Source organism: Anas platyrhynchos, chromosome 8 (assembly GCF_047663525.1).
Source record: "Anas platyrhynchos isolate ZD024472 breed Pekin duck chromosome 8, IASCAAS_PekinDuck_T2T, whole genome shotgun sequence".
Classification (NCBI taxonomy): domain Eukaryota; kingdom Metazoa; phylum Chordata; class Aves; order Anseriformes; family Anatidae; genus Anas; species Anas platyrhynchos.
The window spans coordinates 18708405-18726184 of record NC_092594.1 but is presented as its reverse complement, the minus strand read 5'-3'; the positions used below and the strand labels follow the sequence as shown (position 1 = coordinate 18726184).

The 17780-nt window shown below is 44.8% G+C and overlaps 1 protein-coding gene across 3 annotated transcripts; it reads left to right on the top strand.

Annotated features, from left to right (window-relative positions):
- Window positions 1-771: 771 nt before the first annotated feature.
- On the top strand, window positions 772-16154 carry TDRD5 (tudor domain containing 5). 3 transcript variants are annotated; one of them, XM_072041760.1, is made up of 11 exons: window positions 772-1119; window positions 2627-3025; window positions 3828-3970; window positions 7127-7350; window positions 8250-8456; window positions 8731-8797; window positions 9719-9919; window positions 10946-11107; window positions 12836-12979; window positions 14798-15014; window positions 15832-16154. In XM_072041760.1, the coding sequence occupies exons 1-11, from the start codon at window positions 909-911 to the stop codon at window positions 16032-16034; spliced, it is 2178 nt and encodes a 725-aa protein (XP_071897861.1). In that variant the 5' UTR covers window positions 772-908; the 3' UTR covers window positions 16035-16154. The 3 variants fall into 3 exon arrangements, with proteins under 3 accessions (XP_071897861.1, XP_005019378.4, XP_071897862.1); XM_005019321.6 differs by having other exon boundaries at window positions 12833-12979; XM_072041761.1 differs by having other exon boundaries at window positions 12833-12979; window positions 14798-15044; window positions 15832-15971.
- The last annotated feature ends 1626 nt before the right edge of the window (window positions 16155-17780 follow it).

Below are 17780 nucleotides of genomic sequence, written 5' to 3'. Positions count from 1 at the left end.
CTGGAAGTGCAGGTGGTTTAAGAAGCAGTGAACAATGTCTCAAGCTTGGTTTTGGCCAGGCAGCACAAACTCTGGCCCATTTACTTCCAAAAGCTCCGCAAGGCTCTTTAAATCTTAAAAAGCCCTGCAGCTTTCTAGTTGTGTCTGACGTTCTTTCAGCCAATGACTCCTAAATCCTCAGTCCCTGTGGGGCACTTTGGGGTGCTACCTCAGGACCGAGGAGGTACTTTGAGGGCATGTGCTGAGGTGGGTTTGCAGAGTATTATCCTGAAACCTCTATTTTTAGTCCCCATTGCCACCCTGAAATATATCCCTGTGTGGAAACCAAACAGATCCTCAAGCAAGTTTCTTAAGTAACCTCGAAAACAGTTACTGCAATACAATTCATGACGCGTTAGCCTTGGGAAAGGCACTCCACCACATATTCTCCTCTCACACAGGACTAAAATGCGCAAGGCCACCCTTAATAATATTGTCATTAGAGTTTAAATATTGTTTTCTTCAAGAAATTGGAACTTTTTAGTCCGCAGCTCTGACTTTTCCTGTCAGAAGCCACGCGCACCTAACCCCTCCGCTCCTCCTGGCGGAGGCTGAGGGAGGGACACCCCCCCACACAGAGCGGCGCCGAGGAAAATGGCGGCCGCCGCCCCTCAGCCCAGAGCGGCCCCGCCCTCGCGCCGCCGAAGGGCGGGAAAGGGAGCGCGCAGGCGCAGTGGGAGCGAGGCGGCGGCGGCGTCGCGGGGTTAGCAGGGGTGGTGGAGCGGGCAGAGGGAGCGGAGCTTGTACCGCCGCCCCGCGGGTGTGAGGTGGTAAAAAAAGGCTCTTCCCTGCCTCTGGGCAGCCGCTGTCCCCGTGCTGTGAGGCGTTTTCTGCTTGTTTTTGTCTCCCAGTGTGAGCAGGGGTGGCTCATGGAGGTGCTGCAGAAGGAGGTGAGGTCGCTCCTGATGGCTACCAAGCAGGGCTTGAGCCCTGAGCAGCTGGAGCAGGAGTACGCGGCCATGGTGGGCAGGCCTCTCCCCCTGCGCGACCTGGGCTTCCGATCCACCATGGAGCTGGTGGCAGAGATGCCCAAAGTTGTCAGAGTCTGTCCCAACGGCAAGGGCAGCGTTGTCCTCAAAGGTGAGGCTTCCTTTCCTCGCAGGGTGTTTGGCACCGCGCGCTGGGAGGAGGCAGTGCCCCAAAATACTGAGGGTTTGCTGGGTGCGTTCCCAGAGCTCTGGGTCCCATCTCTGTTACTCTTCCTCACGTTACTGTTTTGTTCCTTGTCTTTGATGTTTTTTTTTTCCTAGATCTCAATCTACTTTGTAATGTTTTTCTGCGCCTTCCTCTTGAAAAACCCCATATGTTTCTAATTTTTGTACATTTTACGTTCTGCACTTAATTCAGTTTTGTCTCTTGTGGGTGCACCAGAACTGTTAAGCTCCACTTTTCCCATAAACGCAGGCTTCAGCAGGAACATAATCAGGGGTAAGGCATATTGGGCCAAGCTGTAAACATTTCCTTTCCTGGCCCTAAGGGAGGGAAGCTTAGTTTGTATTAAAGAAGACTTCTAATTTTCCTTAGCTTTGGGGAGGAGCTATGGAAATAGCTGTAGGTGTAAAAAGTTGATTGGGAGGAGTGAAATGTTATTTTTGTAGAGCCCTACAAAACAAGAAAAGGCTGTTAAAAGGCATGGGGAGCACCTGGGCTGCTCTCAAGGGAGGCCTCGCCTGGATATACTCTGTCACATGGAGCCCAGCCAAAACCAGGCTGTAACTGCCTGCTTCTGCAGGTGCTGAGGGCTATACGAGACACTTTGGCATTGTCTGGGATGCTTTGCAGGGCCCCTGTCCAGGGATCCCTTCTGTTTCAGCTGCTTGCTGTTGTCTGGCTGAGTGGCAGAGCACAGAAAAGCAGTGGATGAAGAAGGTAAGCAAAGGTCTGGTATCGGTCCTGCTTTGAGTTGTGGAGCTTGGACCACATGGCCTCCAGAGGTGCTTTCTAATCTGCTTTATGGTGTGATTCCAACACTTTTGCCTCCAGCTGAGAGTAAGAATTGAGGATGAACTTGAAGGACAGCTGCACAAACATGGCTTTTTCTCAAGTGTCACTGGTAGCACCTCTTAGTTTTGTAAAGTGGTCAGAGAAGCTTAGGTTTTTGGTTGCATTAGTTTTCTTGTTTCATTTGTAGGCCCTTTCAAAAATGACACTTGAGTCCATCAACATCCTGATGCTCTTAGGCTATGGTGAAGTCTTACTTAATTCTGCTAAGGGGAGTAGCAAGTTATTTACTGTTTTACCAGCAAAACCCACAGCCCTTTCCTCTTGTGATCCTGTACACAAGTGTTCGATCACCCTACCTTGGATCTGGATTTAAAGGGTTGAGGGTTCAGGATGACTGTTGGTTGTTAAATTTGATTCAGCCCAGTTTGCAAAAAGAAAGGAGAAGTGTTTGTCATGCTGGAAGCCAGCCATGATTTAGTGTGATTGCTTTTGAAACAGGTACCTGTCTCTGAAAAAGCTGGTGGTGGAAAGGAGAGAAAAGTGGAAAAAAGCAATTTGCCTATTTTGAGCTTTTAATGGTTTACTCTTTTAGTGGTTCTAATAGCTTTTTTTTTTTTTTTCTTTTTTTTTTCCCCTGTTGTAGCTATTGCAGATGAGACCACCAAAGAGATTTCCAAACTGATTGCCAAACAGAGAATAAGCAGTAAGGCACGGAATGCTGCTAAGAAGGCAAGTGCAGCTGCCTTCAGGAAGCAGCAGAGTTTCTCTCTAAGGGGCAGGACTCCTGCTCTGCCAGCAGCAGTGAAGAAGGAGCTCCAGGAGCTGCTGAGTTCCTCACCGCTTCTGCTCTTGGACTTCAATAATGCATACTCCAGACGCTTTGGGCGGACGTTTCAGTACACGCAGTATGGGTTTCTCTCCATGTTTGAAGTCCTCAGAAGCGTGTCGGATATCATTGTGGTTAAGCAGACAAGAGGAGGTTCCTTGTTAACCCTCAAGGAGAGCTCATCAAGTGACACAGAGCAGGAAAAGATGCCACAAGGTGAGGCTGTGTTATTTAACTTGAAACATAGCTCTCGTAAGCACCATGGCCAAGCAGCCATGTCTCAGGTAGATGTTGCTGCATTTCTAGTTGCAGTAGTAGTCCCAGTTCCCCTACAGCTTAGTGCAGAAGGACTGTGGGGTGCTGCAGAAGTGGTTGTTACAAGGGAGTTGTCTCAGTAGCAGAGACCTTTACTGGAAGATTTCTACAGGTTGCTACTGGTTTTTGGTGGCAGGTGAAAGAAAGAATGCTGAGATGCTTCAGCGTGTGGGCTTTCTGAGAGTGTGCATGGGATGAATTTCTAGTCATTCTAGGCAACAGATAACAAAACTGTAGGAATCTCTTGAATGTCTGCTCCACAGGCTAGTAGAGCCTTTCCAATGCACTTTTTGAGACTGAAAATCTAGCAGTGCTAGTCTGAAAGGCTCAGCTATGATTTTCTACAGAAGAGACTGCAGGTGTCCTCAGTGTTCCCATAACAGCTATGAGAGAGGGCAGAAAATCCCATACAGTTCTGGCCAAATTCCCAACTTGTCTGGGGAGAATTAATTTTTGCATCATTCTAGGAATTAGCTCAACCCTTAGCATGCTCGCCAGCAGAAGTTATTTTAAAATGTATCAATACAGTGAATGATGCCTCTCTAGTGAATATACGTGAATGTGGTGACTGTGAATGGTCCAGAGATCAGGAAGACGCTACCTGTGCTTTCTTTCATTTTCAGATGTTTTGTCTTTCTGCTTAATATGTAGCTCTGCATCAGTCCAAGAAAGAATAACGTACAAGTTACTGTCTTTGCTGCAGCCCCTGCAGTTGAGATGCCTCCCTTGGAATCCAGCTGTGAGACAGAGACCAGCTGTGAGACAGAGAGCTTCCATGAGACAGCAGAAGAAAAGCCAGAGCCACTGGAAACACAAGCAGTACACTTTGATGATCACCTAAAACAAGTAAGCAGCTGGATGAGCCACCTGTACCTTCTGTGTATCTGAATCTCAGGATAGATGCTTTTCTAGTACTTTTGTTTCTGTTGAGATTGTCTTGTTGAGTCATTGCTGCTTCCAAAAATTTTAGTACCTGTTTCAGGTGAGTCTGGAGGTGGTAAGACTCATGTTAGGCAGGTATGTCGCTATACATGTATATGCCATCCAAACCAAGGTTTTTTCGCTGGTCTCCAGATCTGTGTTACAGATCATCCAAGATCAGCTAAGCATCATTTTGCTCCCTGATACTAGTAGTGATGCATTTATCTGTAATTGCACTTTTTAGTAACCTGAAGACCAGCTCTGTGAAACTTCCTTGGCTGCTGTAGGCAGGGTTTGTGTCTTGTTCAGTCATGTTAGCCTTTAAGAGAGGAGATCTGGACAATGGTTCCTGGAGACTTTGATTCCTGTGGGCTTGTTCTAGTGACCAAATAACATTATCTGCAAAGATATAAAAGGATGAAGTATTTTTCCAGTTTATGCTGTGGTTTGAAAGGGACCTTGCTCATGTTTTTCGTTCCCCGGAGAAGGAGGGTTAGAAGAAGGTGTGCTCTAGCAGGCGTGGGTGGTTACAGCAGCACACCTATGTCTGAAGCTGACCTTTGCTGAGGGCATGGGCTTGGTCCTGGTGGTTAGGGGCAGCCTGTGGTTGGGAGCAGGGAGTGCCTGTTCCTCTGTAGATTGAATGGTGGGGCCTGGTATGCATGATTTGGGGCTTTTTGTTTGCCTTAAATCTCTTACTGAAGGAAACCAGTAATGCTTTGTTCACCGTCTAGTTATAGCCATTCCTGATCTTCCTCATTGGATTTTGAGGGTTTTGAATTTAGCAGTGTATTTCCTACAAGGAGATGGAGAGGAACAGTTAAGAGGCTCTGAATTTGCCAAACCTGTTTAGGTGAATTTGTTTGTTGCCCTCCGTTTTTTTTTGTTGTTGTTGTTTTGTGTTTTTTTTTTTTTTTTGTCCTCTTCTGAGCCACTTCAGGCCTTCCCTTTCTCCAGAAAATCCTCCTGCAGTGAGTTATTCTCTCTGCCAAACTCATCTTGTGGCTGTATGCAACTGGAGGATTGGAGTGCGCTGGCAGGAAAGAGTCCCAGGAATTCTTCCTGACTTCATTGTTTTGTGTGGTTGTAAACTTGGAAGCCTGTGACCGAGTTTTACTTTGCGTGGCAGTTCATAAAACGTGCCCCCTGGCAGTCAGCCCTGATCATTTACGGAAATTTGGTTTGGTGTGATGAAGTCACCAGCAATTCCCCTAATTCAAGCAAAGCCTGCCTGTTCTTCCTGAAGGGCAAAAAAGGGTCCTGGTAACCTTGACCTCAAGTTAGGTTTTTGTTCCATTGTATCACAGTGGGAATCTGTTTAAAGACCCAAGCAGGATAGGTCTTGAAAGATGCTTGTACAGCTACTATTCCTCATGAAATGCCGAGCTTGCTATTTTGTTTTAGGAAGGCCCTGAAGGGGAGGAAAGCTGCTTGGAATGTGCTGGCTGGTATGTGCAACGAAAGCTTGTTCATCAGGGTGCTGCAAGGTAGAGGGGAAAGAAGTGACCTGATCCCTGCCCTGCTGTAAGGTATCCAAATATCCTATCACGAGGAACTAATAATGGAAGCCTTGTAAGGGACGAATGAGGGGCACAGGCTCAGTCAATCCCCTTGGCCTTAAGAAGGGGAAAGTGTACAGAGCTGCTGCTCTCAGCAGCTTTTCTCACCCCGAGCAGAAGGAAAGGTGTCGTTCGCACCGCTGTGGCAGCTGCCAGTCCGTCCTAGGGAAAGGAGTTAGCCAGTCTTGCAGACCATGAGATACTGCAAGTGTTGTTTTTACAGTGTATTGTTCTTTTTTTTTTATGATTTTGTTGCTTATTCTGCAAACCTGTTCTCAAGTACATGTTTTCTGTCCTCGCCAAAATGTTGTTGCTACCAGTGCGTGAACTAGATGGTAAAGATCATGTGTGCCCTTACCAGGGTGATAAGAGCACTCTGGGAGCGAAACTGTTCCTCAAAAATGGCAGTGCTCACAGGCACTTCTTAGAGGAACTCCATGAAGTGTGGATTTTTTTTTTTTTTTTTTTAGAGGTCGTGCTGCTCAGGCAAGAATTCCCTCAGCTACTCTTTAATTTAAAAATGTTAACTCAATGTTTAGCTCAGTGTTTTACTCAAAATTTTAATTTAAAAATTTCAAGGGCGTTAGCCATGACTCAGTCTGCAGAAGCAAAGATTCCTCCCTCCTTGAAAAAATGCTTAGAAGAGACTTAAAAGTGTTGTTACAAACAATATTTGCAGTTGAATTAGGCAGACAGGTGAAGGTATGTGTGCAGGAAGACACATTTCCCATACATGACCTGATGTATAATGCAGCATTAACTTGTAGCATATTCATTATGAGTAAAAACGAAATTGTTTTGACTTCTGATCTTTGGAGGCACACTGTTCATTGCCCTGAAAGAAAGCTCTTGAGGCAGTGAAAGTAGCATATGTACGATTAAGATTCCCCTCCACACTAGTTCAAGTGAAATAATCTTCTCAGCACACAACAGTTAAAGAATGATGCAAAAAGCATAAGCTGTGCTAGCAAATTTGTCCAGAGTGCGAAAGGAACAGAATTTGTAGGTTTTGTTTGTTTTTGCCCTTGGGAAGTAGCTCTAGTGTGAAAATGAGATGTGTTGTGCCTTCTGTTGCTTGAATCATTTTCAAATAGTTTTGCTGGCTCAGTCATGTACTTGCATTGTCCTGGGGCATAGAAATAGCATCCTTTGGATAAAATTCAACAGAGTTGGTGGTTGTTTTTTTTTTAGCAGCAGCCATTTAACATTGTCTAAATAGGGGACATGACTTCAATTCCTCTCCTTTATTCTCTGTAGGAATACAAGCAAGGTATACACCACTGTTTTCCCTCTAGAGGGAGGGAAGAAGGAAGGAAGGGAAAGAGAGTGAGTGTGAAAATGTGAAAACGTTCCCATTGCAGCGGAAGTTTTAATCCAAGTCTGCACAACTTGGTGGGATTTGCTGATACTCAGCAATTCCCAGGAAAGCAGAGCTGTATTTTTAACCTAAATGTAAAGGTCGTTCATGTGTGTTCAGTGCATGAAGAGACATTAGTACCGCTTTCCTTTTACCCCTTTGTAGCCTCAAGATTTGGAGCAGTCGCAAAGACTAGATGAGATGATGGTGACACCAGAAATCCCTCCAGATGCTGTTGAGGACCGAAGCCTTTGCAGTTTGCCACCACTTGAGAGCAGGTGCTTGGTGGGAGTCTTTGTGGAATTCATCGTCTCTCCCAGCCAGTTCTACATCCGCATCTGCAGCAGGGAAACATCTGATAAGCTGCAGCAGCTGATGATGGAGATGAGGTGCGAACCTTTTGATCGTGCTGCTGTCTGGTGTGTGTGTGTGTGTGTGTGTGTGTTTGTGCTGAGGGGACAGGGCAGGTATGGTCACAGCTGGTTTGATAACAAGAAGTGGAGGTGCCTATATTGTACTGAAATGTGTAATGCCCACTCCTGCTAGCTAGCAAGCAGATGTGGTTAATAACAATTCACAGTTGCGTGGCTGTGTCCCAGACAGTTCTAAACCTTAAAAGACTGGAAAGGAAATGAAAGGGAACTTTTGTCTTCCTTTGCACCTCCGTATTTTCTGTGCTGCTACTATTAATGAGCTCAGTTAAGACTTTTACATTGATCTCTAACATTTAACCAAAAAGCAATGGGAAAGAGGCCTTTGTCGTTATCTACATGTGAAAGCAAAACCCCATCAGTGACTTTGGGTCCGTTACATTGTGCGTTTGGGATTCTGTTCCACCACAGCCATGCTACAATTCCTATTAATTGTGTGCCAAAGTAAGCATTTCTGTCCATGGGCACAGGTAAGTGTAGTTACAGACTCTGAAGACAAATACTATACGTGTAGCCTGTATTCCAGAAACTGGTTTATAAAAAAAAAAAAAAAAAAAAGTGATGTGTCAAGGTAATGTTTAAAGTTAATGACTAGACTGACTGTATTTAGCCTCTGAGTTTACTTTTCATTGGACCCCAGGAAGAACGCTCAAATGTTAGAGTTTGAGTTTGCATTTCCTATTGTCATTTCAGTTTCTGTTCAGCAGAACAGAGATGTAAAGCATCCACTAAAACAAATCCTGAAAATTTGTGTCGTTGGGACTTTAAGAAATGAAGATTCTTCTGAAACACTCTATTTCTCCTCGTTCGTCTCCTGCATCCTATCAAACACAGTCTTTCATTATGATGTTTTGCAGACGCTGTTATTCAAATAAACTTGTTTCTGATCGTTACATCATGCCTGAGTCTTCAGTACAGCCTGGACAGCTTTGCTGTGTAATGATCTCGAAATGGTGGTACCGGGTTGTCATCCACCGTGTCGTCAGTGAGCAGGAAGTGGAGGTGTTCTACCCAGACTATGGAAACATAGGCATTGTCCGAAAGTCTTGGCTGAGATTCCTCAAGTAAGTAAATGAAACATGGTTGACAGAATCACAGAATGGTTGATATTAGAAGGGTATAAGGGGCCAGTTGTTACTGCTGTTCCTACTGTTCCTGTTCTCTAGATATGGAGTGTTGTCTAAAGCTACTGTAGGTTTTTATTCATAAGTGGAAAACCCAATAAGTACCTCTCTATTCCTAAGTTAATTTTAAAACCCACAAGAGGGTTAAGTTCTGCTCGTCTGCCTGGTTTTGCTCTGTTTGCTGTAATGGTCATGACTCTGTTTCATATTGTAGGTGGTGCTACTTGAAGCTCCCTGCTCAGGCCATCCCGTGTTCCTTGGCATGGGTGAAACCCGTGGAGGTGCGTGTTCACGTGCAGTTTTGTTTACTGACGTGTATGAGAACTGTCAGGTAGAGGTTGACTTTTTCACCTGTTAAGGGCAAATATTTGGATTTTTTTCATGTCCTTGTGATACTAACAGAAACAATTCTGCTGTAATGTTCGGTGGAGCATCACTGCGCCTCTCTGCAAGCGATCACCCTTCCACCCTGACTTTCTTATGTTAAGCAACTCACTTCTTCCCTCTTCAGTAGTTCTTCAGGGTCCTTCTGAATGCTTGGTACCTCCAGCCCTGTTCAAATCTTTTTTTTCTGTGGCCAAACTTTAAGTGAGTTTGATGCAGTCAATAAAGCCAGCCTGCACTGAGAAAACTCTTGGTCAAGAAGCCTGAGAAACACCATCTTTCCAAAGGAAAGTGTGAGCAGAGTTGAAACTCATGTGGTTTAAAAATATTTTAAAAGAACTGTCCACTGGTTTTTTATTTGGTTGTTTTTTCTGAGGGCTAAGGATTCACATTTTTCATTGCTTTGAGGCTTAGCAGTGTCTTAAAAACTTTTTAACAGTCAACTTTCATAATCCTGTGGTACAAGGAATTTACCCAAAAAAAAAGCAAAAACAACAACAAAACCACTAGAATACACAAAAGAGCCCTACACAATGGCATTTTTGACATCTGTGGTAAAGTCATTAGTGAATGCCACAGAACTGTGCTTGAAAATGAATACTTGGGGTAAAAAGACATTCCCAGGGTAACTAGCACTGCAGGTTTTGGGGTACTTTGATTTCGTTCAGCACTAGGAAGCTTGGTTGCCTGATTTTCCTGTGTTTATCCCTAGGCTGACCAAGAGTAATTGCTTTTATGAGAAGTGCCTGCAAGGGAAAGTCTCAGGTGATGGCAGTTGGTCTCTTTATAGTAACTTCATGTTCTTGTTTCTTCTTGAGGGTACGTGGACCAGTGCAGCAACCCTCCAATTCCAGAAGCTGTGTGTCTCAAAGCTACTTGTGGGCATTGTGGATGAATACGTGGATGGCATTTTGCATCTTTTCCTGTGTGACACATCCTCTGAGGAGGATGTCTACTTTCACTGTGTCTTGAGGGACCAGGGACATGCAGACGTCTGCAGAGAGAACATTCCTTCCCAGGTCAGGAGGGATACGTGGGCTGCTGAGAGGAAGGGCAGGAGAGGGTCAGCTGGGTGCTTGTTGCAGGAAGATCTTTAGTTTAAGCGGTAACTTACATGTTGTGACTGCCTCCCACAGCGTCTAACTCCATTGTGAGTGCTTTTGGTTAAGTTGGAACCTGATGCTACAGAGACACTCTGGTTTTACAAAACAAATTAAATTTATCCTGTCTTCAGAATTTTCTAATCTGCTGTTAGATGGTTTTTATTGTGAAGTTCATGAGCTTGTTAGCACTGCAGATTGATCTGGAACTGATACACACTCTTTGTAAGTAATAGGAAGAAGTAAAATAGCTGTAGGTGTTCTATGGAGAAGGCCAAACTCTGGCCTTGAGAGGTTGTTAAGAGAGACGTTAATTGCTTGCTGAGCATTGCTAATTCCAGCAAGTTTTGGTAGCTATAATTTGAGGCTGAATTACAAAAATGCTCTTGATTAAAAATATCTTCCTTTACCACTGAAATGAATGATGTCAAGTGGTGTAAACATGGTGGATTGCACGTTGTACCTTGGACAGACATTCAGGTTGTAAACCAGTGCAGAGTGTTTGTGATTTAGGCCCCTTTTTATTGTTACCTGAATGTTTCATCTATGTGGTAAGAACTTTGTGGACCTGAAAACCCTTAGAAAGGCAGTGCCATGATTTTGATCTCAGTAGAAGCTCAGGCTTGACAGCCTGGGTTGCTTGTATTGTTTATTCAGCAGATGCACAATGAGTGTTTGGTGGGATTGGTTCCTGTAATTGTGTTTTTGCATGAGTATATCCAGTTTTGGGAGGGAGTGGAGCACTGCTTAGTAATTTTGTTGCTGGAGGGCAGGGGGGAGTTAATTTTTGCAATAAGACAATTTCTGCCAGAATTTGGTGCCAACCTGTGGTTGCTGTGATGTTTTTAAAAATGTATTAGAATTATTTATTATTTTTTTTGTGGTGGTGGTAGTTACAACACAGTTTTTTTTTTTTTTACTATTGGGGTTGTTGTTTGTTACCAGGGATTCAAGGAGCTGAATCTGTCAGCCTTGTATACTCAACCCAATGCTAAGCAGGAGGATTCTGAGCTGGTGGAGCCAGACTCTTGCTTGCAGCAGGAATTTCTGGATACAGACAAGGAAACATCAAGCTTGAGGCTGGATGAGGATGAGCTGTGTGACCAGGTGGGCATTTGGCTAGGGCATGGCCATCATTCGATGAAATCAGCTCCAGGGGTTGGCCGACATGTATTGTATTAGTATTGTGCAGCTTTTCAGGGAGTTTCTTTTCCAGAACCACCATGATGTTAAAAAAATAAAATAAATTACAAATGGATCAGAAATGCAACATGTTCTCTGGTCCCTTTGCAGACCCTGTGGAGTCTGTCTAGTCAGTGTTTCCTCTGACCTCTGTGATCTCCTGGGGAGAGTGAATGGACTCTTGTAAGAACTGGGACCGGTACCTGATTCTTGAGATCAGTTGAGCTCAGTTTGGCTTAACACTTTCCTGTTACGCACGCCCTGTAGCCGAGGAGTGGGGTGCTTTTCTCCTGTTTTTCTGGGGTTTGGCAAAGGATGTGTAACAACTAAGGATATCATTCAAATGTGGAAACGCTACAGAAAAACGAGCAGTAGTCTTTGTGTTAAGGGTTTTGCTTGCTCTAAAAGGAAGTGATTTGTAATCCTGAGTGTTTTGGAGTTGTACACAGCTATGATTTAATTCAAAAAATACTCTAAGGATGAATGATACCGAGATCTGGATACTGCTGTACACCTTTGATTTGAGAGCATATTAAAAAGGAGAGCCCTTTAATATTTAACAGAGAACCTGGTGGACAAAGTGGTTAAGCAGGTGGTAAAACCCAGGTCTTGAGTGCAATCTAATGTAGTACCATGAGAACCAAACAGTGTTTCTGTACAGGAGGCTCTCTGCTTTCCCGTTATTTATATTGTGGTGTTTTGGTTTTCTTTTTCTTCTCGACATACCTTGCTGCAGTGGCCAAAGCACCTTTCAAGGAAATGTCAGTTGTTGAAGTGCTCAGAAGAGTGCTCAATAGCGGGCCTGTTCCAGGACTTTTTTCAATGTTGTTTCTCTGAAAGTGTTGCTAAAGCCTCGTGTAATGCTAGTGAGTTGTAAAGCAGTCATTTTACTGAGACTTTGATTTAGCAAAGTCTGTGTGCTAGAGAAACTGTATATAAGTTGTATATCTTGATTATTAACGGTCTTCCAGTGCCAAAAACTTGATATATCATCTGAACTGAAGGTCTGAAAGCCAACATCGTAATTCATAGTTTTGGAAGAAATTAGTGTGATCAAGACTCTGCAAATCTGAGTTTACTGTGTTCTTGTTTGTTGTTTTGTTTTTGTGAAGTGGGGGGGTATTATTGGAAAAATCTGGGAGTACACTCACTAGATAACTATAACCGGGTGTAAATGGCAGGCATGGCTGGCAACTTGGGGACTAGAGGAATGGACGAGTGTTGAAGTTTTGTCCTGTCCCCCCTTAAATGCAAAACGGTTGGACACTTGTACCGGCTCTGTTAGATTGGGCCGCATCTTCATGGTGAGGTTTCTCAGAAGGCTGCAAGAACTGGGAGGTGTCCCTTTGCAAGTACAGTTTTATTCAATAAATACATTTTGTGGTTGTGGAAAGAAGTTAAGGTGACAGCTAGTTCCTTGATCACATTATTGCGTTTCTTTGCATGTTCTTTCTCCAAGTTGCCAAAACTTCTCCAGAAAGAAACATTAAAAACTTCTGAGCAGAGCAGAAAAGGCTCCTTTGCATTTCTCTCCGTTAATCTGTCAGAGTGGCATCGTCTGCTTGCTCAGTAAGCTGCCCTTTGGATTTGCTTCCTGCTTTCTTCTGCCCCCACTGGCTGTGCCTGTTCTTGTTTTGTCTTCCTCTGTAGCAGTGCCATTCCTCTGCTGAGGAGGAATGGGAAGATGTGCAGCCACTTCCAGATGAAGTAAACGTTGCAGGAACAACAGATCAAGACCCTGAATTTGTACAGGAAGAGAGAATGGAAACTCCCACAGAGCTTGTGGCAGTAGCTAAGGTAAGGGCATTTTTCACAGCTGCTGCTGTTAGGGGGAGGTTGTTTTAGCTTTTAGATTATTTGAAGAATGTTTTGTTTGCTTTAATGTTTTTTAAAGTGGCTAGCAATGAAATAACTACTGGCTGTTAGCATGGGCTCAGAGCTGTACATTTGCCTTCTGTTCTTGTTTCTGATGCCACTGATTTTATGCTGGCTTCCCCAACACCTTGACACGCAAGTGAAATGCATGACTGACAATTTCGGCACCTCATGGATCAAACCTGGCCCTTCTTCACTCCTAAACATTCCCCTGCAAATGTCAACCTGTGTGTTTAGAAGCATAGGAATTTCCTCACTGGATCACAGAAGTCATGGGCACATGGTCTGTCCCTGGCTGTCATCTCTGTTAAGTGCTTTAGAAAAAGTGACAAGAAAATCTTTTAAGGAAGACTGTGGAATGGAAAACTAAATCCTACGTGTACATATTAGGGGAAAATGTGCTCCAGTCAGCTGGTTATGATGACAAACAGAAGGATTTCATTTCTCTGAATCCTTCTCATCTCTTCATCCCTGTAGAACTCTGGCACTTGCAGCATCACCAGATGGTACTCCCCCATTTCTAATTTTTGCTGCTCACGCTTTCCTTTTTAATGGTGATGGTGGTAACTGTGGGAATCAGGAGGAAGCGTAGATACTGCCTTACTTCTTTCTTGCCATTCACAGCACTCTAAGGAATTCTGTCTCTTCTCTCTTTCTTTATAAATAGCCTCTTTCTGAATTACTTCCATTCTTTTTCCAGTACTAGTAGACACTTGCATCGTCCACCATTGGACCATGAATGTTCCTGCTTTGCCCTGAAGTGGCGGTGACACTGCCAGTCCCCCCACAAGGGCAGTGTGGGTGGCAAGAGGAGATGATTATCTTGTAATGTTGTTTCTTTTCCTTGTTCTAACATCATTTTTCACTGCATGTTAGGTAAGAGTTTTCAGTGGGCTGATGATATCAAACTGAGTAACTGGTTAATTGAACTCTGGTGATGCCTGTCACTCAAATGATTGTGTTGTTATGCTGTCAGCTCTAAACATCTGCTGTCCAGCCTTGTAGCTCTCCTTGGTGCACCAGGAGCTTCTCACAGTCGCCTTGTGAGCAGCCAATTTAAACCATTTAAATTTACTTGTGTAAAAATCACTTTGGTCTGGGCTAAGCCTCTGAACACTCTCACCAATGGACCTCTTCTGAAGGTGGATGCCTTTCTTCTGCTGCCTTGATACCAGAAGAAGCCTGGAAGAGCAGGCACCTAATCTCTGAGCAGCTACATTTGGGCACAATGAATTGCACTCTTGCTTGTCTGTTGTTTCACTATTTTTCCCCTTCATGCTGAATCAGTAGTAGAAACACTGGCTCCAATCCCAGTTTGTGACAGAGACATGGGTGGTCATCTCGGGAATTTAAGTTTAATTGGCATTTTTAACTCAAAATGCAGGGGAACTTCCTCTGACTCAGTTCCCACTCCTGTGGAGAAACTCCCTCTGTAATTGCTGTCACTTGTTCTGCGTGGGGCTGCTGAGAGATGAGCCAGCTGTAATTCTTTGCTAAGACATGGTGATCTGTGTCTCATAATAATCTGTCAGTCTTTTCAGCTTGTTGTGCAGGAGGAGCTGCCCTTTGGCCAGGGTTGTGAGTAACTGTAATTTAAAAAAAAAATCCTGTTGCTGACATTCCACTTGTTAATGGACTTTGAGGGATAACAAAGATCAGGGCTGCTAATGAACCAAGTGTGCACTAATCACACCTTCTCCTGAGGGCTGTTTTTTTGTTTTTCCTCTTATACACTTGCAGACACCTCAACTTCTTGAAGAGTCCTCAAAGCCTGCCGTTGTCTACAAGTCACTGGAAGACTTTGACACCTCCTTCGTCTGTGCCAAGCAACCAGCAGACATGAGCCAAGATGACCCTAATAACGTAGAAGGATTTTCCAGCAAGACTGAGCTTCATGAAGCTCTGCATCCTTCTCTTCTACTTATGGCAGCACCGTTTATGCTGGACAACCGTAACAGTACGAATAGATTTGTCAGTAAGAATTAAGGTAGAGAAAAGCTCAGCAATCTCTTACTGTGCTGTGAGTCTTGCAAGCAATGTAAGGTATCCCAGGACTGGTGCTGTTTGTTTGCTAGACCAGATGGAAATGTTGGCATTTCTTTGGGATGAGAAGTAGCAATAATAAATGGCTGGATGCAATGCTTTGGCTTGAACTTTGTGCAGCAGGATGCATTTCTGAGTGTTTCTTGGGAACAAATGAATTGAGAGTTGTTTCTCTCTGTTAATTTTGTCTTTCCTGGACTTTTGCTTCTTTTAATGGTGAAGTTTTTGCTTCTCCACTCCCTATATTACCCTGTGTTCATTTCATAACAAGAGGATCTCCTCCCGGGTGTAATGGAGAAGAGCATTTTATTTTTTTTAACCTTATAAGATCCAAGATGGGATGTTCTTTCGTTTTCAAAATGATGAAATAATTTACATCCCCCATGTGAAAGCTGCCCAATTTACAAGCTAAATTAAGTGACATGCCCAAGGTGGTGCCTGTTCATTCCTTGAAACAGAGCTGTTTATGTGGAATGGAGGCCTCAGTCCTCCAGATAGGACCCACTTACTTCATGTCTACTTTCCCACCTCTGAGGAAATAGGGGAGAGCGTTGGGAGGAGAGGGGGAGAGCCTCTCGGGCTGTGCTGTATTCAGGGCTCATTCAGAAGGTGTGCAGTAGGAAATCCTCATGCCATGCCTCGGTAGCATCCAGGCAAATGGGTTTTCTAGTCTAAGCTGACGTCCTTAGAGTTACCCTGTGGATCTTTCTTTTGTCTCCCTCCTTTTGCAGATGATGAGAAAACGAAGACCGAAGACCTTCCGGGGAGTCTCGCACTTGTCCCGCGCAGTGCCAGCGGGCTGAACGACCAGGGGGCATCGTGGAAACTCTGTGTCCCTCCTACCACGCTGTCTGCAGTGCTGGCAGCTACTGCACGCTTGGCCACTTCCCGTGGCTACTTCCAGTGGCTCCCAAATCTGAGAAAGGAGCCGTGACAAGAGGGGAGAGCTGGAGCTGCTGCTGAGGAAGACTGCGGGGAGCAGCACGACATCACCGTGCTGCCACTCTTCATTCAGAAGCGTTTAATCCTTATTAAAACTTGAGTCTGACATCTTCTCAGATGCGCCCAGTGCCTGTGATGCATGTTACTTTTACTTTCAGGGAAACGGGTTGCTTTTCTTTTGCTGGTGTTGTTTTATTGCTCTTTATTGCTGGTGTTGTTTTATTGCTCTTTAGTGGCTGGGAAAAACATCTCTGTATCACATTTTGTTTTGTCCGCTGATGTGAGGAGAGGGGAACTGGAAACACATTCCTCACTCAGTGCATGGGGAGGTTTATCATTGTGTGTACAGGCGGTTGGTTGTGTTTTGTTTTGTTTCTATCACAGTGGGTGCTCTTGCACAATCCTTGCTGTTAGGAGGGGTGGTTGTACGCCAGCTCACGCCTCTGTCGAAGTGCCGCTAACCTCCAAGAAGAAACCTCCTTCCTTAAGACAAAGATGTTGACCTGGGGATGAATTAGGATGCCATGAATACAAAGCCTCAGGAATCCCATTTTACAGATGTCAAATGAGGTCTGTAAGGAAGAAGGCAGTGAGAGGAGAAGCTGGATGTGTTGGGTTCTACAGTCACGACCACTGTTTTAGACTGGCCTCTCTAGCCTCTCTGTTTCAGGGTCTTCAGTGATTTATTTTTTTTTTTTTTAACAGAGCAATGATAATATCATTGGTGTCCAGCACAAGTAATATTTTGCATGTAATGCCTGGGGATGGAGGCAGAGGCTGAGACGTCCTGGCATCCGAAAGCATTGGTGGCTTTCATGCGAAGACAACCTTCAGCCCAGGACCGTGTTGTCCTGCAGGGTGTTCACAGCACTGGGGCTGAGCACCGCTCACGCTGGCATTGTGCAAGCAGAGCATTTGTGGAAGGCCACGGAGAGGAAAGTGAGCTGTGGCACTTCTTGGGGCTGGCAGGGGCTTCCTTTTCGAGGAATAAACTGCCCTGGGCAGGGCTCTGTACAGTTCAGTCCTGGGGGAGTTGTCCCTAAGACCCAATGAGGGAAAAATGACTGCTTTGTTGGAATTTCAGCATTTAGTTGGTTTAGATGGTTTGGGATGTGGATAGGGCTAGAACTGTACAGAGCAAGATTAAGCCAAGCTGTTTATTGTTAGGAAACAACTGGACAGAGTTAATGAAGCAGAGAGGTTGAGAGCCCCGGGGGTTACGCTGTGAGCAGCGGCTGTACAACCCTGTGGGGAGTGCCCGAAGTTGCCGGACATTTCTGGTCCTGCGTTAAGGCCACGGGGCTGTAGCAGATGGGTTTGCCTCCTAACAGGGAAGGATGGAACAGCTGAGCTTGCGCGGAGTTCGGGCAGTGGAGTTGGCGAGATGTGAATGCTTTTTATCTTTTGTTTTTCTGCTCGCTGTAACTGAATAAAAGTTCTCAAAGGGGAAGACTTCTGTGGAACTGTTTTTGTCTCAATTGTTTTTGGCATGTCAGGGAGGTTTCTCGGGTCCAGGGCGGATGAGAGTTCCCATTTCTGCAGGAAACCAGTCACGGTGGTGCCTTATTGGGATGAGAGCAGGGGAGAGATGGGGTGTGGATCTCTGTGACCCGGGCAGTGGGTGATTTTTGGGGATAATACAGCCATCGGGACAGCCCTAGGGCTGCTCTGCTCCTGCCCGGGTTTGTTCAGGGACACACTCAGCAGGACCCAGTTTGGTTTTGGTGAGACAAGAATT